The sequence below is a fragment of the Nematolebias whitei genome, chromosome 14, assembly GCF_014905685.2.
Source record: "Nematolebias whitei isolate Nwh7 chromosome 14, NemWhi1, whole genome shotgun sequence".
NCBI lineage: Eukaryota > Metazoa > Chordata > Actinopteri > Cyprinodontiformes > Rivulidae > Nematolebias > Nematolebias whitei.
Window position 1 is genome coordinate 29,541,681 of NC_056511.1, and position 15,364 is coordinate 29,557,044.

The 15,364-nt window shown below is 39.6% G+C and overlaps 1 protein-coding gene across 1 annotated transcript in view; it reads left to right on the forward strand.

Moving 5' to 3' along the window:
* The first annotated feature begins 2,376 nt into the window (after window positions 1–2,376).
* dhrs11a (dehydrogenase/reductase 11a) overlaps window positions 2,377–15,364 on the forward strand; it is a 57,039-nt gene continuing 44,051 nt past the window's right edge. Inside the window, exon 1 of the mRNA XM_037688029.1 lies at window positions 2,377–2,604. Within this exon, the coding sequence (XP_037543957.1) occupies window positions 2,473–2,604 (132 nt within the window). The 5' untranslated portion in view covers window positions 2,377–2,472. The remainder of the gene's footprint in view (window positions 2,605–15,364) is intronic.

Below are 15,364 nucleotides of genomic sequence, written 5' to 3' on the forward strand. Positions count from 1 at the left end.
TCTTCAGTTGATCCAAAATGCTGCTGCCAGAGTCTTAACTGGAGTTAGTAGGAGAGATCATATTTCTCCACTTTTAGTTTCTCTCCATTGGCTCCGTGTCAAGTCCAGAATAGAATTCAAAATCTTACTTCTAACCTACAAAGCTCTCAACAACCTGGCTCCATCTTATAGTACAGATCTTATTGTTCCATATTTTACTAACAGAGCACTTCGCTCTCAGACCGCAGGTTTACTTGTGGTTCCTAGAATTTACAAAAACAGAATGGGAGGCAGATCTTTTAGTTATCAGGCTCCTCTCTTGTGGAACCAACTTCCAATCTCTGTCCGTGAGGCTAACACATTATCCAGTTTTAAAACTAGGCTTAAGACTTTCCTTTTTGCTAAATCCTATAGTTAGGGTCGGCTTGGGTTTCCTGAGCTGCCCCTTAGTTATGCTGCTATAGGCTTAGACTGCTGGAGGACAAACTGACCACAATTTTCACTCTACTACTGTCTTTACTTACTCTGCTCAACCTGTTTTGTATTTGTAATTATTTTTTCTATCCGTAACATGTGTTTTTTGTCTTTCAGATACACATGGACCTATACCTGGACCCACCATTCTGTGTTCGTTTGTCTCTCCTTCCTGTCCTCTCAACCAGCCGGTCAAAGCAGATGGCCGCTTGTCCTGAGCCTGGTTCTGCTGGAGGTTTCTTCCTTTTAAAAGGGAGTTTTTTCTTTCCACTGTTGCCACTGTGCTTGCTCAGGATGGGAGACTGCAACGAAGCCAAGATTCAACTTGTCTGCTGGATTCCTTAGAGAACTTTACTAATTGGCTTTTATGTATGTGAATGTTCCTGTAAAGTGCCCTGAGACAACTTTGATGTGATTTGGCGCTATATAAATAAACTGATTTGAATTGAATTGAATTGAATTGAATACAGACCACCGGTTACTTTCAGTACAGGCACATTTGAAGGTATAGTATGCATACCTGCAGGTCACAACCAGATGTTCTGTAAATGCAGCTTTTCAGTCACAACGTACACATTCATAAAGCATTTAAAGATTTTTTTTTTTCATTCTATTATGAAAGGGGAAAATTAGTTTTACCATTTGAACATTGTTTTCTAATGAAAAAGACTTAAATCCAGGTATTCAGACCAGATCCTGATTACCATTGTCCAGTGTTTATTTTTTGTTCACATATTGCAGTTTTTCATTCTGTTTAAAGAATGTAGATACAAAACAATATAGTAAATTTACAGTTGGGTCAAAAGTAACTCAAAAAATGCCCAAACATTTGGAAATATTAATAACTCTATTAAGTAACCTTAATGGCAAAGGTTTAAACCAACATACTAACATTTTCTGAAAATATGTCTAATAGAAGTAGAATCAGTGCAATTCAGGCATCTACAGTCAGTTTGAGGCTTCCTAATGTCTGCGTGCAGCGTTTATTAAATTCCCCTCAGTTTTTGGACTCACTACTCATTGACAGAAAAGATAGTGCACAAAACGTTCATTAAAAGAACTTAGGAGCCATCATCTTAGCATTTACAGTGCCTATAAAAATATTCACCCACTTGGATGTTTATGCTTTTATTGCCGTCTAAATCATTCATGGTCAATATAAATAGGCCTTTACAAAAAAAAAAATCAAATTTCTATAGAAATTAGATTTCACTCTGACGACTGCTGTTGATCTCAAGGTTGATATATTCTGGAACTATAGAAATGGAGTAATATATACATATATATATATATACCGGTGTGTATATATTCATTCAACCTTTATACAGGTTAGTGTCGTTGAGTCACAAGGACTCATTTTCAAGAGAGACCTATTTTAAACAAAACCACAGAAATGATACAGTACACACAACAATAAACAGTCATAAAATGCATATAAAATGAAAATTAAATAAAAATAGTGGTATAAAACAAAAACAAGATACATCATGAAACGGGGTAAAATACTAAAAAAACTGGAACGTGTCTGCACTGATTTTTACAGTCCTACAGAATCTTAACTTTTTGTTTTTAACCTATATTTTATATTGATTTTCCTAATACTAATAATGTTAATGTTATATTTTTTATGATTTACAGCTTGTATTTCTTGTGGATTAGTTTAACATTATAAACGAAGGCTGTTAATTAAAAGTGTATAGCCTGGTCCTCCAGCAGGGGGGGTTGTAACCCCATAAACATCCGGTTTGTAAAGTGGGAGGAGAACCAACAGTCACCGCCGGGGGTACGCCTCATATGTCTGCCGGAGGAGCGCATGGGCCGGTCTTCACTCGTCACTGGCCATCGCTATCTTGGATGGACGCCGAACAGACTGGCACTGGTGCATCCCGCATTTTAACTACTAGGTATATATAGCAGCGTTTCAGCGTTGTCTACATCTTTTGAGTGCGGAGCTTTTGAGGTGAAGCTCGGGAGCTGTCGATCCGTGTACAATCGGTACCGGCGTGCGGAGGCGGGGAGATGGAGCGGTGGAAAGGCAGAGTGGCCCTGGTGACCGGAGCCTCGGTGGGGATTGGAGCGGCTGTAACCCGAGCTCTCGTCCAGCATGGCATGAGGGTGGTGGGCTGTGCCAGGAACGTCGACAAAATTGAGGTAAGCCATAAGATAACTAGTGATAATGGTGTTTTTGTATTCGGGCTAACTGACGTTAACTACCGGCTAACATTAGCGTTCCTGTCGGAGCTACAGACCTTCATCCTCGGTTACTGCGAGTTATAAAGTCCCTGCTTTTGTGAAACATGGGTGAATAAATACATACTGTCATGTGCTTTTTAAAAGGCTCAGGCCAGGTTAAAAAGACAAACTATATTTTAACAATCTTCAATAAATCATATCACTTTCATAGATAATTTCGATATTAAACGTCAACGTTAAAAGTATAGCTGAAACTCATCTAGCTAGTGATGCTAATGTACTACTATAAATTATTTTATTATTGTCAGACCTGTGCACACTATATGATGTACATACAAAATATCTGAAATACATAATGCAATATGTAATATTCCTAATGTAATGCTATTCATTAATTCCATTTCAGGAGACAATGATTCCTCAGTATCACATTAACTTAATGTGTATCCTTTATTATCATCTTTGGATTTTGCACTTCACTTTTGGCAGAGCCACTCAAAGGAATACAAGAGATCAAAGTCAACAGCACGTCAAATTATACTTTAAATTTCTGTGATAGCTGTTAAATAGATTGTGATTAAAGTGTATGAGGAACTGAGCAACATTCACTTATGCATCACATTTAAGAAGCACAATCCTCAAACCACAAAGTGCTTATGCTAGAGGAGTAAAAGACAAGTTTGGTTGTTATTCTGTTCTATCATGACTGAAAGTTGCTAAACAAACTGCATTTGTGTGAATGCTGAGTGTTGATCAACTTGTTGAAGAGCTGAAACTGGATTGTTCAAGCTAAAAGAAGTGGAGCACTAGCTAAAAGCTGCAAGTAGCTAAATGTTAACTTAAAGCTAAGTTGTCATAGCACGGCTGCCTAAACTTGCCACAGAGTAAATAAGTCACAAAATAATAAAGTCACGAAACATTAATCTCTACCACCATATTTTTTAAATACTTTGGCTGAATAGAGGTCTATTTGAGCCTCTAAACTGAGTTAATTTGGTCAAGCTCCATCTAAATTCTGTCGTCGGCTACAAAGTGAACAACTCCACCTCATCATAGTACCACACTGTTGCCAGTTTATGGATGGATGGTTGTTTTAGAAGTAAATACAAGTGCTGCCGTTGCAAGGTTTTATTAAAAATGGTGGTTTTGCATCTTGTAAAGGAGATGCTATCATGATTGACATTGCTCTCTGGCTAATCAACGGCCTGTGGTCTGCTTATGTCAAATCAATCAACCTTTATTTGTACAGGTAAATCCCATTGAGCCTCGAGTCTTCAGCTCGGCTCGCTTAGGACCTCGGCCAAGTAAGTTTCTGAGATCAGAGCTGGGCAGGAGCTCCCAGTGGAAAGACTCTGAACCTGTGCCGTGCCAAACCGAGTAGGGGCGAGTCAAGCCCATGTAAAAGGGCCATAATTGTGACCAAATTGTAGCTAAAAAACATGTAGCATAAGAAGACAAAAATCCAACAAGTATGCTAAAGCAAATTTCAAAGAGAACAATGTTTGCTTGTTTTTTCAGAGAAACTGATACGTACACTTGTAAATAACATTAACAATTTTGAAATGTTTTAAAAGTTACAAAAAACAAAAGTCATAGCACCTGTCTCCTCAGTGATCTGAACAAATGGCTAATGAATGAATGAATGAACTTTATTTAAAAAGGGACAATTCACAACTCAAACATAAATGTCACTATTTGATGCACTGTACCAGATTATAGCAAAAGCTAATTTGCATCTGCAGTCCCAAAGTCCCTAAAGAGGCACAAAGTATACAAAAAAAATAATATTGCTAAAAATTTACAAAAACAATCACGCAAATATTAGTGGGAATGCTATTAAATTAGTCCCTGTAGCAATGACACTTGAACTGAGTATGAATTTGTTACCTTCATGTTGAACCTGCACGCTTACATCCGTCATCACATGGCTAACAAACTATGATGATGTGTGTTCAAAAACAAAATAAATCTTGTTCATTCCATCCAGTTTGGGCGCATGTTGTAAGACCAGCTATGGTGTATGGTTTGGAGACAGTGGCATTGACAAGACGAGACAGAACTGAGGATGTTGAGGTTCTCTTAGGAGTGACAAGGATGGATAAAATTAGGAACAAGATCATCACAGGTACAGCACAGGTTGAACAACTGGGAGATAAAGTTAGAGAGGCCAGACTGAGATGGTTTGGACATGTCCAGAGGAGGGACCGTGGGTATATTTGTAGAAGGATGTTAGAAATGCAGCTGCCAGGAAAAAGACAAAGAGGAGCTATATGGATGCAGTTAGAGAGGACATGGAGGTAGTTGGAGTGAGGTCACAGAGGACAGAGTGAGATGGAGGAGGATGAGTTGCTGTGGCAACCCCTGAAGAAAGCACGGGAGGAAGGACAGGTTTGGTACGTTATTGTGGCAGGAGCACTTTGCACTTTGATGGCGTATCAGCTGTAGGACAAGAGGACACCTTCAAGCAGCCCTGCCCTTCCAGCTCCTATCTAATCATTAGCCTAAAGGAACTGCACCTTGCTGGCCTTGTCAGCTAATAATTAAGCCTCACCATTGTCACTTAACTGATTCCAGCTCAGTTCTGTCAAAAGCTCTAAGTCACTCACATCATCGCCTCGTTATGAAGACACAAAAATGTTCCTGTTAAATTCAACTTGTACTGCACAATCTCTGGCAGGTGAAGACGGACAATAATGTTTTGGCGTTACTGTCTGTGTGTGTTTGTCTGTTATGGAGCATCTATTTGTCCAGTTATTTGTTTTGTAGTTGAAAAGTGTATGTTTTCCTATTAGATACTGGCTATGTAAACGTGTTGCTTTTTTGTTTTGTGTTTTATACATTTGCCTTCCAGCGTAATCAATTATCACCTGCTACAGAAAGCTGAAGGTGGATAATGTTTTGATGTTATTGTCCATGTGTGTCTGTCTGTTACCAAATTATCTCATGAACCTCTAGACAGATTGTATTAAAACTTAAAATTGCATCTAGAACCTATTAATCTTTGGAGTCAACCTGGTCACTTCAGCCTGTCCTTATCAAACATCAAAATGTCTATAACTTAGTCAGTTTTACAGATATTGAACATTGGTGTGCAGTGTTTTCCCCTAGTTAGTCAGAGATTCTTTGTCATTCGCACCACATGTGGTACATGTAAATGGACTGTATTTATATAGCGCCTTTCTATCTTATTTCAAGATACTCAAAGCGCTTTACACTACAATCTGTGTTCTCATTTACCCATTCATACAGCACTCTACTAGATCTCTACAAAGCTAACTGAACAAATCATTCTAAAGAGACTAATCAGAGCTTTGTCACATTCCTACCCCGATGGGACACACATCAGAGGCTATGAGGGATTCAGTGTCTTGCCCAGGGACACTTCAGCATGTGACTGTTGGTGGATTCGAACCCCCAACTCTCGCATTGGAGGACGACTGCTCTAACCACTCAGCCACAGCCGCCCCATGTGGTGAAATGAAATTATGTACACAGGGTCCCAGTTATATCCAACAATAAAATGTAAAAGAAAAACAATGATAACATCTAAGATATGAACTCAGAAAAACATCAACTAAAAATACACTAAGCACTAATAGCATAAAAACATTACATTGAACAGCAGCACAAACATAAACATGAGTCTGTGTGAGTAGATGAGCATGCCTCAACATGAAACAGATCAGCAGCAACATTGAAACAGATCAACAGCAACATGATGTAATTTTTTCACAGTGATTCTCCTGGTTTCACGTCTCCAGCTCGTACAAAATGCTGCAGCTCGGCTACTAACAGGAACTCGCAGGTTTGAGCACATTACTCCGGTTCTGTCCTCCCTTCACTGGCTTCCTGTACGTGTCAGAGTTGATTTTAAAATTCTCCAGCTGACATTCAAGTGCATTAACGGCCTCGCACCATCATACCTCTCCGACCTTCTTCATCCTTATACTCCTTCTCGGGCTTTGAGATCATCAGACCAGCTGCTTTTGGCCATACCAAAAACCAGGCTGAAGCTCAGAGGAGATCGAGCGTTTTCAGTCGTGGGCCCTAAACTTTGGAACAATCTGCCCATCAACATTCGACAGGCCACCTCAGTCTGTGCTTTTAAATCTCTCCTAAAAACACACCTATACTCATTGACATTTAACACAGGATGATCGGATTTAGATCTAGTTTTTCATTGATGCTGATTCTGTTTATGCTTTTGTTATTATTCCTATTTAACACAAGGTCATCTGATCTGATTTAGTATTTCATTGTTTCTGACTGAGTTTATGCTTTTTGTTATTATTTCCTTTTACTTTTGACACACCGTGATCTGATTTAGTATTTCATTGTTTCTAATTATGTTTTCGGTTTTATATTTTTATTCCATGTGCTGTAAATATATCTTGCTACTTTTTATTTGATGATGTGATATTTTTGTTAAGCACTTTGGTAACAGTTTCTGTTTTAAATGTGCTCTATAAATAAATCTGACTTGACTTGACTTGACTTGGTTAGAGATTCATGAGTCTAACAGCCTCAGGGTAGAAGCTGTTCTTCAATCTAGTGATTCTACACTTAATGCTCCTCAACCTCCTTCCTGAGGCGAGCAGGGCAAAAAGTGTGTGTGCTGGGTGAGTGGGGTCCTTCTTGATGCAGGTGGCCCTCTTCCTGCATCTGGAGGTGTAGATGTCTGTGATGGTGGGGAGGCTGACTCCAACAGTCTTCTGTGCAGCCTTCACCACTCTGCAAAGCTTTTCTTTCTGCAGCTGTGCAGCCTTCATGCCACATATTGATGCTGGAGCACAGGATGCTCTCCACTGCACACCTGTAAGAGGTGGTGAGGACTGAGATTCCCAGTCCAGCTCGTCTCAGCCGCCTGAGGAAGTAGAGTCTCTGATGAGCTTTCTTGATCAGGCTGGTGGTGTTGTTGCCCCAGCTGAGGTTGTCATTCATATTTACACCCAAGTACTTGTAGCTGGAGACCACTTCCACTTCAGATCCTCTTATGTTCGGGGGTGGGGGGGTGGTGTAGGTGTGTTTGTTCCTTCTGAAGTCCACAATCATCTCCTTCGTCTTCTTCACTCTGATGTGAAGGTTATTCTCTTTGCACCAGCTCTTCAGGTGTTCCACCTCCTGCCTGTAGGTGGACTCATCATTGTTTGTGATGCATCCCACTACCACTGTATCATCTGCAAACTTTACAAAATGACAGCCTGGATGGGTAGCTTCACAGTCATATGTGAGCAGAGTGAACAGGAGAGGGCTCAACACACATCCTTGAGGAGAGCCAGTGCTGAGGGTTATGGTAGAGGAAGAGTGTTGTGGATTCTCACTGACTGTGGTCTGTTTGTTAAGAAGTCTAGGGTTGTTTTCACACCTGATAGTCCGGTAGACTGTTCGGTTGGGGACCAATATTCATAACATTTTGTTTACATTTGACCTGGTGCGTTTGCATTCACACTTCACTGTGCAGTCGAGCCAATCTGTTGAACCAACCTGCTCCCCCACTCGCCTGTGGTGGCACTGCACCAAGAACTACTGAAAGAAACGACACAAAAACCTCTGAAGAAAACACTTTGTCTTCTTCCTCTTCTGGAAATAAAAACAAAAACGGAGTGGCGTCAAGTTTTATCGGTTTTAGGATTTCTGTTTTGTCATTTTTCAACCATGGACTCGGCATGAGTGGAAGATGAGGCAGAAGACCATGGAGAATTTTGTTTTTCACACAAGGCAAGCTGACGGCTCCATATGAGGTAAGAGAAATGCATGTTTGTTTGCTCTGCATTGTAGTTCTTGTCCTGCTTGCGGAGCAGTGCCCTGTCTGTTTGCATTCACACTGTACTCGAACTGCGCTCGAGTTTTCTTCTACCGGACCGAGACCCATGTTTTAGCCTGGGCCAGAGTTCGCCTTTTTGTTCCATGACGGAGTTCGATGGCGTGTACACACCTCCCCAAACGAACCGAACTTCCTAGGCAAACGGGCTAGAGTTCCTGACAACAGGGCTGGTGTGAATGCACCGTAGGACTCCGTTGCAAATGGAGGGGCTTAGTCCTAGTGTGAATAGTTTGTCCATCAGGGTTTGGGGGATCATGGTGTTGAAGGCAGATGTGAAGTCCACAAAGAGCATATGGATGTAAGAGTCTTTCTGCTCCAGGTGGTTGAGCGCAGTGTGGACCACAGAGGAGATGGCATCCTCTGTTGATCGGTTCTCACGGTATGCGTAATGATGATGATCCTCGTTGATGTTGATGTTTTTTTTTTTTATGTGGGTCATGACCAGTTTTTCGAAGCATTTAGCGACTATCAGGGTGAGGGCCACTGTCCGATAGTCATTCAGACCAGTCACTGTAGAGCTTTTTGGGACTGGGATGATGGTGGCAGTCTTCAGGCAGATGGGAACTGTCTCCAGGGTAAGTGTGGTGTTAAAGATGTCTTCCAGCACCTCACAGAGCTAGTTAACTTGCCACGGCAGGGTGCTCTTCTCATCCATGAATTTTGTTGACAGGATAGACGGAAACATGTCTTGAGTGCAGCTTGTACAACAGTTTTTGAGCGGGGCAGGGGGGGTCAGCATGAGGGAAGAGGTGCCTTTAGCTTTTTAGCTAGAGTGCCTGTATTGCGCGCCGCTAGCTTGGTGCTATGTCAGTGCCGGGGAAGGGGGAGTTCAGTTTGGTAGGCGGGGTGCTCAGTTCTGTTGATGAGGTGGGGCACCCCGCTTGTATAATGGTAGGGGAAACACTGGCGTGGTAATGGCTGAGACTGATCCCCAAAACAAACTCTGAACAGTATCAGATCATGCAAGATCTTTGTTTAATGTTTTTGCCAACGCAGAGTCAACTCTGTCATTTAGCAAAATATCTCATTATGACTAGATGGATTTTAATGAATCCTTCAGGAAATAATGATTACCATACTTGCCACTGTAAAGTTGCATCAGTCCAAATATGTCAAATAAAGTGGAAAAAAAACATAAATACGTCACTTCGCCGTATACGTCACATCTATATTATGCATCACCGCTGACAACCCAGAAATGTGGGCCGGTGTTGTGCCAAAAATTGATTTTGCTGCCAAATGGTGGCCGTGGGAGCGTGCACCGGAGGACTTTAAAAAGAATTTAACAAGATTAACACTTCAAAACAATTGTTTGTTTGCTCGAAATTTTAGTAAAGATGTCTCAGTCTAACTTTTTCTTAATAAATGCACTTTAAGGGTCAAATCAGCTGCATTTCAAAAGATGATAAGCAAGAGTGCGCAGAGGGACGAGTCGCTGTGCATTTCTTTGAAATTTAACAAGATAACCGCCTAAAAACAATTATTTGTTTGCTCGACATTATAGTAAAGGTGTGTCTCAGTTGAACTTTTACTTAATAAATGCACTTTAACGGTCAAATCAGCTGCATTTCTCCTGGGCGGCATGGCGAAATGCAGCTGATTTGATCTTTGTTCCAGGAGTTCCAGAGCAAGATGAAGGTGGCTTGGTATGGCAAGCCAAGTGTCTCATTCATAGCCACTTTTACCTATTAATGAGACACTTGGCTTGCCATTTTATTTGATGGCCCTCTAGTGGCTGAAAATAGTAGTGTTCAATATTTTCCATGTCAGAATGAATGAAATCGTCAGATCTCAGCCAAAAATTGGGTTATAAATGGGGGGGGGGGGGGGGGACAAATATGTCGCTTTGTTGTATAAATTGCAGTCATGCTAATTTATGTAAAAAACTGTGACAGCGAAAAATACGGTAGATGAACTTCTACAACTGATAAACCTATGGAGCTAGCCCAATTAAAGATGACTGCTACAGCCTTCTTATTTTAGAGATCACAATTTCACAGATATTGAGCTAGAACTTGATGTTTTAGTTGCGGACTCATTGACAACACATACTCTGGGCATGATTTCTTGCCATATTAGTTATGCGCGTAACTGTAATTTCAAGGTTTGATGAAAATGGCTACAACCCTGTCATTTCTCAACATAAAATAACTTTAGTCTAAAACTCTGGCATGAAATTCAGGTGGGCGAGATGCATTCCTTCAAGGATTGCAAGGCAATAAGTTTAATTTATCATTTGTCTTCTCATTAATTTTTTTTTAATTGAACCAAGCTATTAGTTATTAAATGAAATGATTAATCTATACAGCCTTTATTTATTTTTTACAAAGAGGTCATCCTTGTGACACCAAGTTGTTTCACACAAAAAGGCCTGCAATTGAAAGAAAGTGACAACAGAAGGAGATATGTAATTCGATCAGATTTTCTCAGCATGTCATTTGGCTTCGAGCTGCTCTGCAGTGTGTCGTACAACAGTTGCACCAGCTTCTGCTTCCTCACCGTTTTCAGTTTGCACTGATCCTTTCAAAGCTCTTGACAAAAGTGTTGTAGAAACATTGGCTCCAAGAACCAACGGGGACGTTGCTGACATGAAACGGAACTCATGTTCAATTCAAACTAGTTTTTGGATCATGTTTGTTTGTTTAAATCCTATTTATGTTGTGTTTTGACAAAGCCAGCATTTCCTTCATACCTTGACTACACACACACACACCCTTCCCTACAGCAGCATACAGGGAATGTGAATTGTGCAAGAGATAGCTTGCATCCATTCATGCTGTGGTCACATGTCCTCCTGTCAATGGTTAACTGCTGCAGCTTGTGTCGGCCCATCTGTGACTTCTGTAAAACCATCCAGGTTAAAAGGTAAACTCCATATAGTTCTTAATAAATGTTTGTCATTACTAAACACCAAAGTTATTTGTAATGTGTGTTGACCACAGCTTAAATTCAATTTAGCAGAGACAAGTGGCAGGTTGCTAAACACGAAAGGTTGGTCTCAGTAATTCTACAAATGATCTCATTGCCTCTGCAAGACTTTGAAAGAACGTCTGTGGAAAGCACATACTGTGCTAACTGCTTTGTACACTCTTAGAAGTTGTGCCAAACTTGTGTTGCTGCTTGTGGAGTAATGCATTTATCCTTGTTGCACCAAGCAGTTATTTCTGACTTTCTCTCTGGTTTTTACTACGTTATCTTGGAAAATAAAGCTCTAGAAGTCAGTATTTTCACAGTGAAACTAATTAAAAAATGGAGAACATAAAACGATGCATTCAACCATCACAGTGACCGGTTTTCTTTCTGTATAAAAATCTCAGCGTGCACAGGAGGGTTGCAGCAGTAGTATTATTTTGGTGTCAGTGAGAATACAGAGTAGAAAGCTGGGGGGGTTCATCAAGTTGGAGGGAGATGTGTGGTCGCCATGGGCTCTGTGCAGGAATGGAGCTGACAGAGCCAAGCCACAGAGACTCAGATTCTCATTATTTAAATCTTGTGAAGCCCTTGAAGAGCAAATAAGAAGCTTTTTGTGCAAAAGAATAATTACTGAAGGATCTAAAAGTCCTTAGACCCATACATCAACTGACCTTCATAGCCTAGATGTGTGTCCTATATCTGCTGATCCTGTGTTGTGTAAAGATGTGGGAAAAGATAGTTATGGGAGTATGAACATGGATCCTGGCTCATTGCTCACTCATTCAAAATTAAAGCATTCTTGAAGGAATGCACATCACCTGCTGCCTTGTGACAATGACAGTTTTATGCAACCATCTGTTAGAGCTTGATGAGTATGTGTTGGAGATGACTCTCTGCTACCAGAACATCAAATTCTAATTCAGGATCATCTAAATTAATTGAGTTATAGCTATTTTTGGGGTTTACTAATATTGATTAGTTGTGGCAACCATCTTAACTCAACAAGTTAATCAGCTGTAAATTAGAGGTGTCATTTCATGTAAAACCCTTTTTCAGTTCGTCTCATTATTCTTGCAGTTGAAAAACACTTTATTGAAACACAGAGACGTTTGCTGCTGCTGGCCAGGGATCTTTCTTTCTCACCGGCGCAGTGAATCCGCATGAAGTGAGTTGTGCAAGAAACTGAGGCGGAGACAGTTTTTTTGATTGTTTGTTTGTTTTTTCTCTTTAATTTGTTTATTTGCTCTTTTAGAAGCAGATGGGTAGTAGGTGTTGTGTTAAAATGAAAGTATTGTTACGATGCAACTTGGCTGCCAGGTACCTGAGTTAAAAAAAAAATAAAATAAAAAAATAAAACCTGAGAATCAAAATAACTCCTGGCTTTTATGGCAGTAGACGGTAATTAAATTTGCACCAATCGTAGTTTTTAGGTGGGTTTCAATTGCTGATTTTTGTAAAGCTCTGACTTGCTGATTCTGGCTTTTTTCTAATAATTTTAATTACTCGTACATGTAGTTTTAAATTTTTGATCTGTATTATTTCTGTCTAACACTGGAAATCTACAGTGTAACTATTAAAATAATAATGTTTTGTGTACTTAGACAGAAATGTTTGTACAAACAAAGCTGAGTTTAGAAATAATAATACTCCTTAATAAACTAGATTATATTTTCTTAACTTTATTCAACTTCACCTCAAAACATAAATGTCAACAGTTTAGGTGGCAGGAAAGTGAGTGCCAGACTTGTGTGTGTGTGTGTGTGTGTGTGTTTGTTTACACACTCGGTCACACCTAAGGACAATTTAATGCCCCTTTTCCACTGTCAGTGCGGATCAGATCAGTTCAGGTCGGTTCAGATCGGCTCGGGTCTGTTGCGTTTCCATGTACATTTCTGGACCAGCTCTGTAGGCGGGACTAGAATCCAACTCGTCTTACCACCCGGTGGCGGTAGTGCTCCCTTAAGCTACTTACTAGCCACCACTAAACGTATTAGAAGAAGAACACCCTGAAGGTTTTGTCCAGAGCCCTATAAAGAGAGAATTGCGACACTCTTTGAACTCGCCGATACACGGTCACGTGGTTCATGCAGCTCCCAATAGTTCCAAACAGTTCATCGATGTCAGTCAGTTTGAGCAGCTGCTGGCGCAACATAACGCATAAATCGACTTTTCTTACTTTACTGGATGTCTTTCAGTAATTATTGAGCAGTAACGAACTGATTACTTAACTGATTACTGATTATTTCACAGACTACGCATTTTATCAAAGCATTTTTAGAAGCGGCTGATACATTTATCATTAAATTTTAGAAGAAAACGAGACTGCAGACACATATTTGTTAGAAAAAAATGTATATGCAATACAGTGATCAATATAGTCATGTCAGTGTTTTATAACGTTACACACGTTAAAAAAATATCAGAGTAACACCTGTTATAAAACTGTTTCTGATGTTCTCTGCATGATAATGCTCCACCTTGTCCTCCATGCAGCAGTTCAGATCTGCTCCAGCTTACCTTAGATCATCTGGATGAATTCTTGATTTCTATAGAAGATATTAATTCAACCTTTATTTAAACAGGTTAGTCCCACTGAGCCACGAGGACTCATTTACAAGAGAGACCTGAATATAATTGTTGTATTTGTCGTTTTTTTATGGCAACCAAGTACCTGGATAACTGAGTTGATTGTAGCCTGACAACTATTGTAAAATTGTAATTCATTGATAAAAATGTGAATTTAAATGAAACTGTTTCTAGTTAGAATCATAACAGATGACAAAATAAGTGTTAATTGTGCAAAAATAAATTTCCAAACAATTTATTATAAAATATGTAAGATGTAAAACAAGCTTTAATAAAGTACTTTTACTGCCATTTATACTGTTTATTAATGACATCATCTCAAGTCAGCAGGAGCACCATCATCACCATCATCATCATCACAACAACACAAAGTGAGAGCTGTAAATTTAATCTGCACAAATATTTTCAATCAGGGCTCAAAATGTTTAACTGTCAAAGAAATGTGCAAGAAAATAAACTGATGTCACTCTACAGGCACATTTAGAGAGAGGACAGTTCACAGAGACACGGTCAGGACGTGTGAGACTGAAGGAGGTTCAACCATTTGTTTATGGACCAGAACCAAATGAGAAGAACAGCAGAACTTCCACTGCATGTTGATCCATTGACCAGTGATCTGACCAGTGATCACACATGTTGTTCTAAATTAAACTTTGGTACGAACAGTGTTACAATAAGACATGTCATATTTTTATTGAACAATAATCTTCATTCTAACAGTGACGTTGTAATTTCAGAGACTGAGGATGGAAGAAACAGAAATGAGGCCAGTGAGATGAGGGAAAGATGAAAATGTGTCCTCAGAGGACAGGGACATGTCAGGATCTGATGATCCAGGATCAACAGGACCAGGAGGATGGATCAACAGGCAGTCAGGGAACAGAGATGAACAACCTGAGGAACAATTAGAACAAAAAAATACATAAGCAGGACAGAAGAAACTCACAGACAAGAAAATTAACTCAGTCCTGCGAAGAAAAATGTTAACAATGGAAAATAAATTGACATATTTTTACAAAAGATCAGAAGAAGACAACTGGCATGAAGAATAACTTCCAGCTCCATCTCAATGTACCTGTGATAGTTTAATAAGTGTTTTTGTTACTGTCCTACAGTTTATTGATGCCGATTTATTCTTATAATAATTCTTATTTCTTGTTCTGTTTTGAAAGAGTCTCATCTCAACTTGACCCATGATTACCAAACACTAAACTAATAATATAAAACTAATGTAATTTAACAGTCCTGCAGTAAATACCAACTTTGTGAAGGTTATGGTGTTAAAGTAAGTTTATTCAAACATCTTGATTAAGCTGTTATTGATTTGGGAAGACAGAAAATGAGATCTTGTACACAGTAAAATTTCCAGAGTAAAATTTACTCAATTTGAAAAAA